The sequence below is a fragment of the Branchiostoma belcheri genome, unplaced genomic scaffold (genome assembly GCF_001625305.1).
Source record: "Branchiostoma belcheri isolate BF01 breed outbred unplaced genomic scaffold, Haploidv18h27 scaffold8, whole genome shotgun sequence".
Taxonomy (NCBI): Eukaryota; Metazoa; Chordata; class Leptocardii; order Amphioxiformes; family Branchiostomatidae; genus Branchiostoma; species Branchiostoma belcheri.
The window spans coordinates 2,700,712-2,718,033 of record NW_017804464.1 but is presented as its reverse complement, the minus strand read 5'-3'; the positions used below and the strand labels follow the sequence as shown (position 1 = coordinate 2,718,033).

At 40.3% G+C, this 17,322-nt stretch overlaps 2 protein-coding genes across 5 annotated transcripts in view; one reads left to right on the top strand and one right to left on the bottom strand.

Annotated features, from left to right (window-relative positions):
* Window positions 1-4,938: 4,938 nt before the first annotated feature.
* On the bottom strand, window positions 4,939-15,753 carry LOC109486223 (cysteine-rich protein 2-binding protein-like). Its single transcript, XM_019789940.1, has 17 exons — window positions 15,642-15,753; window positions 14,505-14,637; window positions 13,932-14,046; window positions 13,526-13,654; window positions 12,906-13,057; window positions 12,195-12,340; window positions 11,610-11,660; window positions 11,026-11,133; window positions 10,704-10,785; window positions 10,073-10,382; window positions 9,555-9,675; window positions 8,732-9,030; window positions 8,287-8,373; window positions 7,658-7,776; window positions 6,957-7,005; window positions 6,427-6,559; window positions 4,939-6,013 (listed from the first exon to the last, which is right to left on the bottom strand). The coding sequence occupies exons 1-17, from the start codon at window positions 15,669-15,671 to the stop codon at window positions 5,840-5,842; spliced, it is 2,238 nt and encodes a 745-aa protein (XP_019645499.1). The 5' UTR covers window positions 15,672-15,753; the 3' UTR covers window positions 4,939-5,839.
* Window positions 15,754-15,860: 107 nt separating this feature from the next.
* Window positions 15,861-17,322, top strand: part of LOC109486224 (tyrosine-protein kinase SYK-like) — a 13,855-nt gene continuing 12,393 nt past the window's right edge. For all 4 annotated transcript variants that reach the window (XM_019789942.1, XM_019789945.1, XM_019789944.1 and 1 more), the window contains exon 1: window positions 15,861-15,988. The gene's annotated coding sequence lies outside the window, so the exon portion shown is untranslated. The remainder of the gene's footprint in view (window positions 15,989-17,322) is intronic.

Sequence of the window (17,322 nt, the reverse complement as noted above, 5' to 3'; positions counted from 1 at the left end):
AGGCATGCCGACCCTCAGAGTAGAGTGAACTGGGCAAAAGAGAGAAATGTGAGACAGTGTAAGAGAGTGGAAAATTGATCAACAGATTTTTTTGGCAGAATAATTTCAATCAACCACAATTGTTCAAAGAAGTGTAAAAAAAGGTTTATAAGTGACAATTTTTGGGCAATTTCAACGACACAATACGAAGAATTTTTCAGTGATGCCTAACGTGGGATTAAAGTTAAAGGTTTAAGTGACTAGTTTTGGGCAATTTGGCATTTTCAACGACACGATACGAAGAATTTTTCAGTGATGCCTATGGTGGGATTTAAGTTAAACTTAAAGGTTTAAGTGACTACTTTGGGGCAATTTGGCATTTTCAAAGACACAATACGAAGAATTTTTCAGTGATGCCTAACGTGGGATTAAAGTTGCCAGTTAAAGTTAAAAAGTCAAAGGGAAAAAGGCATACAGACTGAACTGGGCAAAAGAGAGAAATGCGAGTGTAAGTGTGTGCACCTGAAGGCAACAGTGTGGAGTGTTGTCTTGCGTTAATAAAGAAACCATACTCACACCTCCCCATCCTCTTTCACACAGCTCTGTCCGTAAAAGTTTGGTTCTTCCTTCCGCTCAGACCAGGCTTCGGGTCCCCATCTTGAAAACGGGAGAAACAAAAGTCAGTGTATAGAAAACAGCAATTGGCTTAGCAAGAAATTATGTCACACAACATACAACTTTATATAAACCACATTCAACTTTAGTCCCATCATCAAAACCCTGATGTTACTCAAGAGAAATTCAATTGTCACAGGAAAACATATTGCCAAAACATTCACTATCAGTACTTACTGGTAATGCCCATAATTCTCATAAAATAATATATTACAACTATTATAAAATATGAACAAAAGGCACTTTTCCAAGATTCTAAAAGCTCCAATCTAGTAGGCGGTTTGTTTGGTCCATTTACAGTGTCTAGTTTACCAACATCTAAATATATTATGCATTTTCCCCCAAAAGAACCACCCTTTATCTATGTTAAGCATAATTGGCAAAATTGAAAACAACACTGCAAACTTTAGAAATGAGGAATACACATGATGCAACTGGCACTATTTTCCATCAAAACCTTGTGCTTCAAAATCAAATTGAATGTGTTTTGCCTCATGGTGGAATGTTGGTCTGGGACCAGTAAAGCACACATAGATTGGATAGTAAGCGCATTTTGTACATAATATTGAGCCGGCGTACGAAGGAACTAGGGAGCCCTCACGACAACGTTAGTTCAACAAATAGATCAACCATGAAAACAATTCATTGGGCACCTGTAACGTTAGTTCTGTGATGGTTTTTTATGGTACAAGCCTAAGGGTAAAAAGTGTCCGGATTGAGCTGAATTGATTCGCTTGGATCAGATCAAAGCAAATCAATCTGGCTTGATCTGGACAATTTTACCCTAGTGGGAATGGGCCTATGAAACAAGACACTGGCTATCTATGTCCAACAGAAACCTCAACCAATCGTACAGCCCTGGCACTCAAATCAAGCTTTCCCGATCACATCATAAAAAGTTTGTCAACATCAACTAAACCCTCCTTAGTTCTACTTATCTAGAAACTATGTCTTTGTCGGCCTCGAAATACTGTGAGCCTTGAACTTATCTGTGTGTAAGAGTCAGAACCAAATGCACATTAAGTAACAATTTCAATGGACTTTCTTGGCAAAACATTGCTGAGTTGGGGATGTACCTCAACATGACGGCGCATGGGGGGCTGCGAAGAGTGATGACGCCCTATTCTTCCTTAGATATGACTATGAGTATTATAAAACAGAATTTTGTTACACAGTTAAATTAAGATTAAGGAAAAGGTTTCTATAGTGATTGTCTTCGTCAGAAGGACTATGAAATTGTCTTGCTGCATTGTGGGAACTGCTGATTTTGCGATATAACTCTGGCAGGCATGATTCGACGTCCATGATTTTTGGCAGGCAGATTACCGTTGTTAAGGCCGAAGTCAAGTGCAAGTTTCGGCTTCGTGGGGGGTCCGAGCGTCATGTTAGTGCACCTTTTGTGTTTGTGGCTTGTTAGCAAAATAACTCAAGTATTTGTAAAACGTTGCTTATAATTTTTGGTAGACATTACTATTGTTGGGACCAAGGTTAAGTTTGTTAATGGGCTTTGTGGGGGGTTTCGTTGTCACTGTAGCGGACCTTTTGTGTTTAGAACTTCCCCCACCACCTCTGCTTCGAGACAGCCGACAGCTGGATATAGCCGGGGAAAACCATAATGGATGGGATCAAATGACGTTACATTGAGGGATTGTACTATAAGTTCAGCAGGGGGAGGATAGGTTGGACATGTGACAGGTTATTTTCTACGGTCACAGCAAGTAATTGCTATGGATGACGTCCACTGGAGACCTTAGATTTAATGTGAAAGCGCAATAAAAATATGAAGGGCTGAAAAAGGAGATGGAATTTGGAATTTACTAACTGTAGAAATACAAATGTTATGACACAAGTCACACAAGCTGAATAAAAGAACGCAGTGTAACAAGAAACAAGTCTTCTATTCGTCATAAAGATAAATTAACAAAACAGCGCTGCAGTAGTCGCCCTGTTCTGATTCTTTCCTTTATCACATCTACTCTTATTATATTTTGCGACACTGTCGTGACACTTTCATCATAATACAGTAAGAAGAATTTCTTGAAAGTTTTTTTTTCCAGTAACAGTCCGAAATCAAATAACGTAAAGTGGGGGTCTAACATTAACACGGGTGACGGCGCGTCTGTAAAATCTGTGGCTAACACTTTCAGGGTGTTATGTAGTATGAAAAAGAGTACAGAGATTCTTTTGTACTTTAGACCAAATTGATTATTGTTCATTTCTCTAGAACAATGTACCTCTGACGAAGACATGAGATCTCCGACCTCTAGTTTGTTTATTGCATTGCATACTTGTATCAAAAACTACACTGTCACATAAATACATAAGCCACAAAAATGGTGGTCACAGTTGTGTACAATTAAACAATTTAGAAAGGTAAGTACTAACTGTAACACATACTATAAATGATACAACCAAAATTGCATAGTTCATCCTCAAAATCAAATCAGTGCAACCACAGTGACCGCTTCATATAATTATATATCAAATTATAACAGATATAATTTGCCAATTAAGTATAAAATCCAGTACAATACCAATGTGACAACCTCTAATTCAAAAGCAAGCCTTTGGATAAACCAGCAACAAAACCGAAATTACATGTATTTTCACTTGTGCACAGATTTAATTTTGGGTGTTCAGAAGTAAATAATATAAGCACCAAGTTAATTTTAGCTTTGGGAAGTCTTGTTTACGCGACTTTTTTGGCGGGAACGTTGAGTGGGTTTAATTATGCACACGTGCGGTACGTTCCAAAAGGTGTTCACTGGGCCAAACTGTGGAAATTTTCAACAAAAAACGTGTTTGTAACAGCTTTAGCAACAAAATTTTCTCCTAGCTTTTTTCAACATGGAACAAAGACGTTCAGCGTTCCCCAAAACCACGATAGTCATGAAACCAACCTCCGTATAATTGTGTGCGACATATCGTTCCACAAAACGCAAATTTCTACGGAATATAACAGATTATAACGTGGTCTGTTGCCAAAGGTTTGTTGGAAGTACAAACATGTACATTCGAGGAGCTAATTTGTTGCCTTACCTCGCAAGAACTAGTCTTTTCCAGCACCACGCCACGCCGCCATGGTAGTCGCCATTTTCGTTTCCAATCTCCAAACTCTGCCCGCCAGCGCCAGGAAAATACGAATTTTCTCCCTCAAACATCCAAAGAACGGCACACATCCGACCTGGAAACGTCCAGACGGTATACTGCACGCTTGAGACGGATAATGTGCGGACAAAAAGCCGAAAATTTACCCCAAAAGTAGGAGAGAATTCACGCACAACACGCCCCCCGAAAGCGTGGTCACACCAGCTTGCTGCCTGCAGCTGGTCGAACGGACCGTACCATATGTGATAATTACATAGGGGTGACGCGAGATTAATCATTATTGCTTTTGATAATTAACCATCACCATTCCGCCACCAATCAAAAGAAATTATTCTTGCCACACAATTTTGGACTTGTTTTCTGTGCCAAACCCAATGATCACGATACCCTCTGCCACAGCAAGTGTTTGTATCCCCAAACTTGTGGATGCCCCCCCCCCCATTTGTTAATGTACATTACCAGCGTGGACCTCTCCTTGGTGCTGAACTTACCATCAGTTCCATGTATTAAGTATTGCAGTTATGGCCGTAATACTGTTCTACTATACGCTTTGTTTGACACTACAGTACACCCATGGAAAAGCGAAGGATTGATTATTTTAGTACATATATACAGTATATAGTACATCGAAGCCTGTATATCAACAAGATCTTTATTTCATCAAGTCACCTACATTTTCTGAGGATTAAGAAAAGGTAACAACAGGGTTTACGGAAAAACCTGGGTGCCTGCCAGGCCAGGCTACCAAAATATCAGGTATAATTTCGTGCTTAACAAGGTCTATAATGTAAAATGCCAATACCAATGCAATTCAGGCAACATTATAATTCCATATTGTATGTCTGTAATGTTGGTAAGGAAATAAAGAATTGGAATTGGAAAAAAATGAAAATGTAGGAATCTTGTTTTTTTTAGCCCGCCTTGTGTTTTTTTCACCCTATCGCATTAGATTTGTAGTCTGCTGAGGATGTCGTCCATAACATTTACTTGCTTTGTCCTTACGTAAAAGAAAACTACTAAAAGTCAGTATTTGAAAAAAAATCTTTAAAAAATCATCTAAGTCAAAAATGATATATGTACAGTGTACAACAGTCTACACAAGTCATTTTTGAATTCATATTTTCCTTTTGCAATCTTTGGCCATCCAAACAGACAAAAACCTGTTTGAAAGGTTCCCGGGGTTCCGTATGGCTTAAAAGATTGTGCAGACGATCCGAAATTCTCCACAGTTCGTTATCACGGCTCTTATTACCACCACGTGGTAGCACGATGGCTTAGCGGCATGCAGTGAGCTGTGGAGTTACGGAGGAAGTATCCAGAGCACTTCTTCCGCGCCATGGTCAACTACACAGCCTTGGTGAGGGACAAACAAGAGACGCTGCATCTTCTGATGAAGAAGCTGGAGATAGAGTGGAATCCAGAGGACATGAAAGAAGAGAGGAAGAGGCTAAAAAAGGCTTTCGCAGAAGACAGCCAGTCAGGAACATTTTTCAATCACAGGTACCCCAGAGCAACGTATTATACATGTGTATTGTGTATGTGTATAAGGCTAGGGATTTCTGTACCTGTACTAGTCAATTGAACGTCCAGTACTTTGCTCTATGGGGCAAAAAAGTACAATAAAGGCCTCCTCTCACCTATTATTCTTCAAACTATATTCTGATTGTGAATTGTAAGAACAGAATAAGAAAAAAACCCTCCGCAAAGTGTTCTTTTTTGTTCCCTGAAGTTGAATGTTGTTGACAAAGGCAGTACATGTGGAACCATAAGGAACTTTTCAAGAAACCCACAGCTTCCTAGGGTTTAGGCCTAATAAGAAAAAAAGACCTCAGAGTGCCAAATGTTCTTTTATTTCTTCCCTGAAGTTGAATATTGTTTACAGAGGCAGAAAATGTGTTCGGAATCATAAGGAACTTCTTAAGAAACCCACAGCTTCTTGGGCCTTATACGAAAAAAGACCCCTTCAGAGTCCAAGTTTTCTTTTTTTGTTCCCAGAAGTTGAAAGTTGTTGAGGCAGGCAGGAAATGTGTTCCAAATCATAAGAAACTTCCCAAGAACCCCCACGTCTCCTTGGGTCTCATCTCCTCAGCCTGAGGAAGAAGGCGTGCTTGCACTCGGTGCTGTCCTCGGGGTAGTACTTGTCGTAGAAGTCCAGGACGAACTCCTCGACCTTGAAGCCAAACTTCTGGTACAGCATCATGGCGGGGTTGGTGGCCGACACGTGCAGGGTAACATCCTTCCCCATACAGGTCTGAAACACACACAGGGGGGGAGGAGGGAGGTTTGAGCCTTTGAAATACTAAAATCATCCTGCTGGTCACTTTTCATTGAGGTTACGAGGATGCTCAAGGTTAGACAAAACAACATACACTACATGATTGTCCTGACAAACCCATAACATATACAATCATTATCATACTACTATCTATATGTGCAAGTCATCTCACAATTACTTGCAAGTGTTTGATGGGGTTCAGGAAAGAAACATCTTGTATTTGATATTTGCACGTCTGCAGAATGTACTGTGCCAAACCCAAAGTGTATTGTGCATGGCACTTTGTCAGAACGTCTTGTTTAAAGTTGTATCAACTTTGGTGCATTCAAGTATGACAATCTGTCTATGGTTTTCAAATGTTTTGTCCATGTACTCATAGCCTGACTTACCTGTATGAGATGGTACATCATGAAGGTTCCGATTCCCGCCTGTCTCCACTCCGGGTGGACCAGAACAAACGACACGTACGCCTCGTTGATTTTCACATCAGGAACCAGGAAGGAGAAGCCAATCACAACCTTCCTGTGTAATACATGAGAAAAATATCAACACATTGTACGTATGTTTTACATCAACAGACCTATAAGGTCTTATTATTATGCTACACGTAACATGCCTTTAAAATATAGTCACTTCGAATTCATCCTATTCAGTATAACATTCCACAGTCTCCTATTTCTTGCCAGTCTGGCTAACTGTTCAAAAGGTAAGTGAAGTAAGTATCAGAACATGAAGCATTATGACAGGTTGATTGAAGATGAAATGTCTTGCTCCAGTACTTTGCAAGAAAGATTGTTCCCAAGGTCACTTAGATGCATACTTGTACTGCATACTCTTTCTGTATTAATACTGCTTCATGTTGCAATTAGCCCTCAGGCATGAACTTGCAATGTAAACTATCATACTAAGACAAACTTACTTGTACAGCACCACCACACTAAAGTCTGGGTACTGCAGGCATTCTGACACTGAGAAGTAAAACACAAGAGTATGCTGGCATCATAGGAAGCTTAGAAAAACATGTATGTGCTGCTGAAACAGTGCCATCAAGTTCAACCAGTAGCACTTTTACCCAATCTTAGGTTTATCAACATTGAACTATGACACAATGACATGAGTATGTGAACTAAAAGTATGCGTATACTGTAACCATGAAGTATACAGCAGGTAAAATATTTGGGCAAACAACAAATACAAAACAATACATCTGCATCAAGTCACCTGGATATTTTGTTTTACTAGACACTGTAAGAATATTGGATACTGAACAAGAATATTTCCTGAGAGGGGTGAAAGAGGGTATGAATATATTGTATTTACATCAGGGCCCATCACCCTTCACTCAACCGCGATGGGGGCCGACATCATCTAACAGATACCTTTGACCCAGTGTTGACGTCACACTTCAAAGAAGCCATGTGACAAGCCTCACTGGGTCAGTCTACTGAGGAAGACCAGAGTGACTGGTTAAAAGCTCTAGGTGAGAGAACTTCTTTGTGTTGGATCTAAAGTTTTAACTTTAAACATGTAACTACCAAGTTAGATGAACTTTCATGATAACAAATACTGAGGATGGCAGAAGTAAGTAGTTCATGCCCTGTGGTGGTTTGAGACACTCACAGTCAATGCCTGGCCAGAAGAACTGTCTGCACAGAGCGTTGACTGTTGGAATGTGCTGAGGACGGACATAGCAGTAGTCTATAGGGGCAGGAGGGGGGGCGGCCCATGTAGGGTCCTTCCTGTAACAAGTCACAAAAACATGACAGGTTATGTAACAGTATTAGGCTTATAGGCTTAGGCAAATATGTAAGATATGCATCACCAAACATTCAATCTATGCACAATATAAAAATTAGAGAAAATATACTTTTCATCCATCAAGTATTCTTCATATCCTGGAATATAAGACAAGATACATTCTTTATTGAAAACTACTCTCCTCTTAACATCCGAAAACCCACAAAGTACAGAAAAAGTGGGATCTTTTGTCTTCCTCTGTCTTCAAAAAAGAAGTCAAACCCAGTAGTTTTTAGGAGTTAACAGTAGTTCTTTGTGTAATAATTGCCTGTTCTTATACCAAATGTTTCTTCTGTACTTGCAACTAGCCTTCGGGCATGAATTTGCAATAAAACAATTATTGCAACAAGTAATAACTGTGGGTTAGCAGCAGTACAAATATGTGAACATATAATATCATGATCTTTTGCCTGTAACTCCAGACCTGTTTGCTGACTTGTACCTACACATACCTGTGTCGATAAGCCTGTATTTCCAGCAGCAGTCGCAGTTTGAGCGGTCTGCTCTCATAGTCTCTCCTGATGTAAGGTTTCAGCACTCTGTGTCAAAAATACACAATCAACAACTACAAAACCAACATTTGCAAGCAAATACAGAAGATTTCTTTACAGTGCTTGTGACAAAAAAAATCATTTTTGATGATGTAGAAATGTTGTAGAAAGATGATGTAGAAAGATGTTTAGAAAATAAAACAACACAGAAAATTTCTATCATGACGATCATGAACAGAAGTTGAACTTGAAGATAACATTTACATATAATACCGGTATGTATTACTATGTATAGCAGTTCAACAAGACAGTTGACAGAAAAAAATATACATTATACATCACTACAACACAGTCACCTACAAACCTTTAGTCCTTCCCCTCCCCCTCCCTATCCCTCCCCTCTTACCTGGCAGTATAAGGACTGATGATACTCTGCATTGCCATCTGATCGTCTGTCCCCACCAGTCTGTTCAGGAACGTCCTGGGCTGCTGACCCTGTGCCTTCACTGTGTGGGCCCTGCTCTGGAACCTGTCCAGGATACGGAAGTCCCCAGACGACCTGGACACCAGGCCCTGTAGTCTGGAGGGACTGAAGGGCTCCGGCCAGGCGCCGTCTGTCGTGTTTGTCGTCCCCGTGGCCTCTTGGATGCTCGCTGCCACCGCAGCATCGATGTCGAACAGGGGCAGGCCTCTCTCGCGCTTCATCTGGGAGGAAAAAGGACAGTGATCCCGATCCAGTTTTAGATCATGACTACTAAAGAGCTATTCTTCCACTGGTTGTGACAATACAGATGCTATATACAGTGTTTACAGGTTCATATATTGTACCAGGGAAATTCCCCTTGCTCTTTTAGACAAGTACAATTATAGTCCACTGGACTGTGCATGCTAATGAGGAGTGAGCAAGTGTCTTAGAATGCTAGCTGCCAGGATAATCAGAATCTGATATAACAATTATGTCTAGACAGATAAATTAAACAATGTTCATACTTAAGAATCCATATACTAATGTACATATTTTTTCTATTTGTATCTGCTTGCTTGTTTGTAGGTAAAACTTACGAAAGTTGCTATAGTTTTGTTGCGTGAATAAAGAATTTGCTGTATTCTGCTTTCTAGTCCTTGAAGTATCACTGGCAAATCACAAATCGTAGTTCCTTTCAGTCCACCAGTTGGCTTTTGTACAGTTGGCTTTAAGTTGAGATTAAGACACCTGGTTCGACACACACCTGTCTGACCAGCAGCTTCCTGCGCAGCCGGCGTGCCTGAGGAATGTTGTCCACTGCTGACAGGTGCGCATTCAGGTGCCGCAGCAGCTGTCTCTCCTCGTACAGGCTCATGGCTACGTACCTGGGGAGATCATATCGTTTCTTCATTTGCATGTGACAGAAGAAAAGTATAATTTCAAGAAGAATATAGTTTAATGTAGAAGTTGGACTTTTGCAAAATTAATATAATGTCTTAAAGATTATACATTATTTTATATTAGTTTGGAATTTGAATTTGATTTTGAATTGCGTTGATATTATTGTGCGCTGGATGATTCATTTTCTGTTTTGTATATGTGAAAGAATAAAAAAAATTATAGATCATGGCAAAGTTATACATGGGCCTGAAAAAATTTATACATACCAAAAATATGCAAAACATTTAACAATCATTTAAGTAGCAAATTTTGTGTTTCTTGTGGCAAAGCAAAAGTTACAATACAGTAAGAAAGCATTAAGGAAATGATAATTTTTCTTACCTTGGTTTTTTAGGTTCCTCCTTTTCCTCCTCATCTTCCTCTTTTCTCTTCTTTACTCCACTTTTTTCATCTTCAACTTCCTCTTCTTTCTCTATCACTTCCTCCTTTACTTTCTGTTCTTCCTCTCCCTCACTCTCCCCTTCTTCACTTTCCTCTGTAGATGTCTTCTTTGCATCTTTGCCCCCCTCCCCTTCCAGGGGGGTTGCAGGAGGGGGGGTGGGGGAGCTGAAGAGGTTGGAGGGGGGGAGCTCAATGCCAGGGTCAAGTTCCAAGTCTGCATCATCACTGAGTATTGCTTCAGGAAGGGTTTCTGAGGGAAAACAAAACAGTCATGTAGTTACATTACTAATAGACCGATCCCGAATGTCCATCACAATTACTGAATTAGATGTTCAACCAATGAGAGAGTGGCAATTAGCGGTTCGACCAATGAGAGAGCGGCTGCATGTCCATCAAATATTTCTATGTTCTGTTCTATGTTCATTTATATGTTCTGACAGCGATGAGCGGGGCTTTAGGATTGGGCTATACACCTCACAAACATGACAGTCTTTGATAGATATGTTTTGATATTGACAAAAGTTTCCATCAACTCATAGACTTAGTTTTTAGTGTAGTTTTGTTGACTTACCATCTGGTCTGAGGTCTCTCTCTGTCAGGAAGCCACTCAGTGGTGTACTACAGGCAGAACGGGAGTCCAGACCTGCAAACATCTGAACAACAACAGATACAAGTCAACTACTGAGCCAAGTCATAGGAATATCTTTTTTGTTGTTGTCCCTAAGCAAATCTACGTACTACCGGTAATGTCATCTGAGTTCAGGGAGGAAATAGGTGTATGTACATGTACATTGATTGATCAAACAACTTATTATATGAGTCAATGGTTGATTGGTCAACTTATTAATTAATTGGGAATATTTTCATGATGAGCAGAACACAGATAATCAAACCTCTGTCTCTGAGAACTCTGACACGAGGTCATCTGATGGTGTTGGGGTGGGCGTGGCCAGGTCTTCACGAGACACGTTTGGTGATGTGTCTGATGAGGTAGAACCAGCCTACAGAAAACAGACAGTTGTGTACTTCATGTCTAGTAGTTATACCTTCCTTTGCTACCATTATTTCGTAGTTTACTGAACTGGCAATATAAGAAATGAGATGACCAGAAAAAAATTAAAAGAGGACTGTACTATGTAAAAAAAATGTCAGTACAAACTTAACACTCTGTGATTCTTGATTTTTTCACAGTACTTTTATGCTCACTGTTTTTACCATCAATTCTGTATCGTGAACTTATCATTACCATCAACAAATAATTCCTGGACTTTCTTTTTCCTGCACCTGTCGCCACTGTGAATGTATAGTTCCGGGAACATGTCCACTTTTCTCAGACTGTCGGAAATTTTGCTACCGTGAATTTTGCTAATTTATAAGTGAATGACAGTATGATACAACATACAGACCAGACTTTCATGGACTGTTTCACAGATGAAAACAACAGAAGGTCAGGAAAAGAAATGTCAGAAGTGCTGACCTGAGGTGACACTGATGTCCCTTTCTTGGCTTTCCTGATGTCCTTTGCTTCCTGTAAAATATAATCAACATGTGTGTATAACAACTGCCTCCTGTGTGCTGGTATAGTCTGGAATGAGGTTGTGTATCCAGTACCTGTACCTGTGCCTGTGCCTGTACCTGTCCTGTACCAGTAACTGTACCTGTACCTGTACCAGTAACTGTACCTGTACCTGTACCAGTAACTGTACCTGTACCAGTAACTGTACCTGTACCTGCACCTGTACTATTAACTGTACCTGTACCTGTACTGTTACCCATACCTGTACCTTTACCTGTACTGTTACCCGTACCTGTACTCTTACCCATACCTGTTCCTGTACCTGTAACATTCTGTATCTGTACCTGTACCAGTGCGAATGTACCTTATCATGAACATCAAGTGTACCTGTACCCTTATCTTTCACATGTAATGTATGTTTATGTATTAGGATTATTTATGTATTATCATGTTTTTGCTTTGTTCTTGTATGTTTACATTGTCATTATGTATAATGCACATAAAAATGCAATAAAAAATTGATGAAAAAATGGACCCTCTCCATACCAGTGTTCTGGACCTCTTCTCCTTGATCTCCATGGCTGACTGGATGGACATCTGTTTTTTGCGACACCTCAGTCCCTCCACTCGGATAGTCGGCTCAAACATGTCTCTCCGCGGCCGCTTGAACACCTGCTTGGGCGGGGCCTCACCTGGGGAAGATGAAGCAGCAGACATAATTATCTCTCTCTCTTTCTCTATCCAGTTTAACCCTTGTCCTGCGGAGCCCAACAATTGTAGTTTTGCACACACAGTACCATCTATAGAGCACTCTGTATAGGTACGATTTGGGGGTATTTCTCGTGCAATTCATCACACTGCAGCAAAACGCAATGAATGAGGAAGTAACTATGCCACTGCAGGGCAAAAAAAGGGGTTTATGACCTAATTAAGCATTTGAGACATGAAATTATTGAAAGATATTGTGAAAAAAATGCTAGCAGGACAAGGGTTTATGTCTATTTTTCCCCACAACTGGGGGTTAGACATTACACATAGATATGGTCAGCCAGGAGTCTAAATCCCTCCTGCTATAAGATTGCAACATGATGTAACCAAACACTAGTTACCATGGTGACAGGCATCTGGTTCAGGTCATTGACCTTATTGGTTTGGAGAAGAAGAAGAGGAAACAGTGCAAAAACAATGTTTTCCTTCTGTGAGCATAAAAAGACAAAACTTTATATCTAATTGTTAGAAAAAAATACTCCCACAGACCTGAGTTTTCAGGCCAGTAGACGGGAGGCTTGTTCTCGATCAGGCCCCACCACGCCGGCTCGTTAAACTCCCGCGCTCCTGAGCGGAACACCTGGTGGTTACCTACGGACAACACCCCGGCAACGGTACTCCACCACGTCGAGGTCTTCTTCCTGTGTCAAACAAAAACATAGAGTGAGAAACAAAGGACATGATTCTAACTCTCAACCTCCAGGTTCAAAGGCAGAGTTACTCATCCCTAGAACAACCATTGTACATTCACATAAAAGCAACGCACCAACTGATTGACTCAGGCCACGAAAAAACTGTTGTGTTTCTTGTTTTAGTCTAGAAAAAAGTTGGGTTTTTTTTTTAGACTTTGATGATCTCTAGTGATCTAATGTTCAATGTCAGTGTTGGAAAATTGGATGTTTCATGATCATCACTCAGGTGTCAGAAAATGGAGCTAGAAAAGGCTGATCACCTCGAAAAATTTATGTCCCTCACAGGGGTCCACAAAAAAAGGCTAGGGCTGGCAGGCTTTTCTATAGTCGGTCAGGAAACAGGAAACACAACATTTTTTCCTAGGCCTCAGGTAAAAACAATCTTCTTTCACAGGTAAATAAAGGTGTATAGATCACCTGTCTCCAAGGAGAAGAGTCCAGTTCTTCTCGATGAAGGAGCAGATATCCTCCTTCCAGCGGAAGTACCCCTTCTTCCCTCTCCCTGCCAGCTGCAGGTTGTACATGGTCAGGACGACAACCTGCTGCCTGTAGGAAAAATAAACCAATCAATTAATCAAACTACAGATCAATTAAGAACTAAATTTTGAAATCATAAAACTGGGCCTTCCATTTGTGTGTGATGCCTTTTTAAATGATTATGTTTACCTTTGCAGAAGGACAACATTATTGTTTTTGCTCTGTTTCTTCTTCTGTTCCAAACAAATAAGGTTAATGACCTAAACCAGACTGCTACAGCACCAGTTACCATGGTGACAGCAGTATGGTTTAGGTCATTGACCTCACTTGTTTTGAACATCCTTACCATGTGAGGCGGACCCTCTCAAACCCCTCCTGTCCCTTCTCGTCACACCTGGCACAGGTGAACCTGAAGAAGTTGTCTCCCTCCAAACAACTGGGACGGTTTGTCTTCAGACAACCTGGAATATGAATATTCACTGATTTGCATGTTCATGCCCATGGGGCTAAATCCATACATCGGAGTATGATGTTATACGTATATCATACTGATCAACATAATACATAGGATAGAATGATACAAGAATAACGTTAAAGTCTTAGGAACTACTAACAGTTATAGAGAACAAACTCTTGTTCTCATGTCATCCTTTTTTATGTATGTTGAATTACTCTATGTTTGTGCAATGTGAGTGCTACTCGGTCTTCCATGCACAATAGCAAATATCACATGCAATTTCAAAGTGGCAAATTAGAGATTTTCAAAGTCAATTTTCTGGTCATTCCTACCAGTAGTAAGTTGAATCAACTCTATCCCATATTGATACCTGTGAGGCAAAAATGCTGTAACCTGAAATTGCAATTGGATGCCTTCATGGCCCATCTTTTAAGTAAGAATATAACTACTATTTTTCTATACCTGAGTGGTACCACTGTTTGCAGCCATCACAGAAGTACATGAGTCCGTCCCGACCTTTCCCACAGTAACACGTCACCTCCACATCAGACTCCACATCCACTACCTCCTCACCTTCTGTCTCCATGGCAACGCCCTACAGAACAACAGAACAGATGGAAAAAGTCAGACATTTCAGGTAGCATCCACTAACTTTCGTCAGTGGCACTGGAGAGCTTTTTTTTTTTTTAACGGTGTCGCTCAATGCAAGGCCAATTTGGCCACTTCGAGACATAGTGGTATCGAACTGTAACAGCAACTCTTCTCCCTGAGTCAGAAACATCATGATTGAGACCAGCCCAATTTCTGAGTAGTGAGGACTAACTGACCCAATAGGAGAAGCAGGGGTTACGTGGCTGGTCGGGAAAATTCCCTGTCCCTGTCAGAACAGCACTGGTTTATGACAACTCTCCAGTGTCACATCCGTGAATAGTTTCATCAGGTTGGTAAGTCACTGAGTAAAGAGACTCTTTTCACACAACCAAGTCTTTTATTCAGCCGACTGGCTGTGACGCCAATGCGCGGCCATGGCAATCGCTCCTATGGTTGCATTCGAATGTTGACAGATAACCCGGTATACATCCCAATGAAATGATGATACAAGCAGTTTGGTGGTCTGCAGTCTTGTACGCATGGCCCTTACAAAATGTGCAAGACTACCAACAAAAGATTATAGCCAAGCAAGAGGTGACAAGACTGACATGAGTACATAATTTATATGATGTTAGTTCTGTGTGCTGTTGATGAAAGGTGGGAGGGGGATAGAAACCACCAGAAAAAAAAATTATGGAGATATGTAGTTATAATAGTATTCAGTTAGGTTGTGAGTCACTCGTTACAGTGCAAGGCCGGCTAAAAAAGTTAATTTCTTCAAAAAAAAAAAAAACTAGGCAAAACTAAACAAAATCTACTAAGAAGTCCACACCAATCTTATAAATTATAACGTTATATATTATATGCGCTTAAGACGCAGATCTGGACAATAGCTTCATCAAAATACAAGGCAATGTAGCTATTCTCTCTTACAACACACACTGTTCATTCGTTGTGGATTATATCGACAAAGAAGCTCAAATATAATCATAAAAAGTGAAAACAAACCTCGAGCTCAGATTTCGCGGGATCCGCCATGCTGGTTCGGTCAAAGGTCAACGTCCTCAAGAACACAATATAAAATACTTACGCCTCGTTTTTTGTCTTATTTCATCACATCGGTAAGATAAGTAATATTTTTACTGGATACATCTAGAAGATGAAGTGTTATTGTTGTTGTTTTGTTGTTTATTTGGCTTAAAATGTCACGTGATGTGGGGTCACGACATGAGGTCACCTGCCAATGAGGAAGTAGAAGTAAACTCTCTGGCACGAATCTTTCTCGGCAGAAAGTGTTAATTGTCTGCTCCGTTTTTCAGCGTAAATTTCACCTGGGGGAAAACTCAAGGAGAGAGGTAAGGCATCTAGAAGGAATCTGGCTAAAATAAGACGTCTTATACGCCCGAGATCTCAAAGAGTGCAGTTTTTGTTGTAGGTGTAGCTTGCAGGAAGTATACAAGCAACACCTTGTCGTTAATTTGTAAAAATTCCTCTAGTATAAAACAGGTCGCCGACGTGTAAACTTGCCGTCACGATCGTAATAATTGATGACGTTACGTGTCCTCGGAACAGAGGTTAAACAAAGCCGTATTGCCGCCAGAGACACTTAAGGTTTCTTAAGGTGGGGACAGGTACAGGTAGGTACAGGTGCATCCCCCAGGTATTTGTCATGGTCAGAAGGCGGAACCAAACGTGTCTATGTAAATATACGAACGGTTGTATCTTCTCTTGTCTCTTTTAACTTCAGATCATTGACTTTTTTTAAATAACGTTGTTTTCTGCTGTAATATTTGACAATTACTATTAGACAATGACTAGATTTCTTCATCAGAGACAGTCTGTTCCAAGGGTTGGTCTTTTATCAGTTGGCAATTAAAAGAAATTATGTTTCCTGTTAATAAGTAGGATGACTCCGTATTGTGCTTCCTTGGCTGACATGTATTATAGGCATTAAGTGGTCACATCACCTGAAAAATATATTCAAATCAGGTAGTTGATATTATCTACCTGTAAAGTAGTAAATGATAGACTGTGATTATTGCAATGTTATTTTTTCAAGATTGACGTTTCGATTGTTGATTGGCCACACCCACTAATCTTAAGAGAACTGGGTTAGAAAGGATCTGATTTCATCCATCCACAATATTTGTTGAAATGATATTTCATTCCATTATTTCAAGATGTTGGCTACCAAGTAGTAAAAACCATGTGTATTTGGACAACCTAATTAATAGTAGTAATTTGTGTTAATATGCAATCATTGCTTTAAAAAAAATGTATACTTGAATCGCCTTCTTTAGTGCTGGTCGGTTCACCCCATGCCCCACCCTCTCAGCTGGACAGCTGGCCAGGGTGGTCACATGGCACCAGAGGGTCAGCTATGTCCGGCATGTTGTCCTAACCACTGCCCAGGGTACAGGGGGGCTCCCCCGGGGTTTCTACAATCATTCATTACTCATTTATCCTTCATTTGTCATCAACTATATCACAAACCCCTTAACGACCTCCTTACTAATCACCCTGTTGTCAGAAAACCCTTTTGCTGACCTCCTCAATTTGGTCTGTATATTTGTGTATTTATGACCTGATGCCTTCTCTAAATGTTGTGGCAGTAAACAAGCAATCGTAAAATGTGCCAATTGCTGAGTTAATTGCCTTTAAGAGTAAGTAGATCTCAAATATTTTATTT

Excerpts from the sequence above, each read along its gene's own strand:
- LOC109486223 (XM_019789940.1), bottom strand. The coding sequence starts at position 15,671 with ATGGCGGATCCCGCGAAATCTGAGCTCGAG. Across the intron at positions 14,638-15,641 it reads CCGCGAAATCTGAGCTCGAG|GGCGTTGCCATGGAGACAGA; the intron begins GTTTGTTTTCAC and ends GTTGTTCTGTAG. Across the intron at positions 13,655-13,931 it reads GAGAGGGTCCGCCTCACATG|GCAGCAGGTTGTCGTCCTGA; the intron begins GTAAGGATGTTC and ends TTTTTCCTACAG.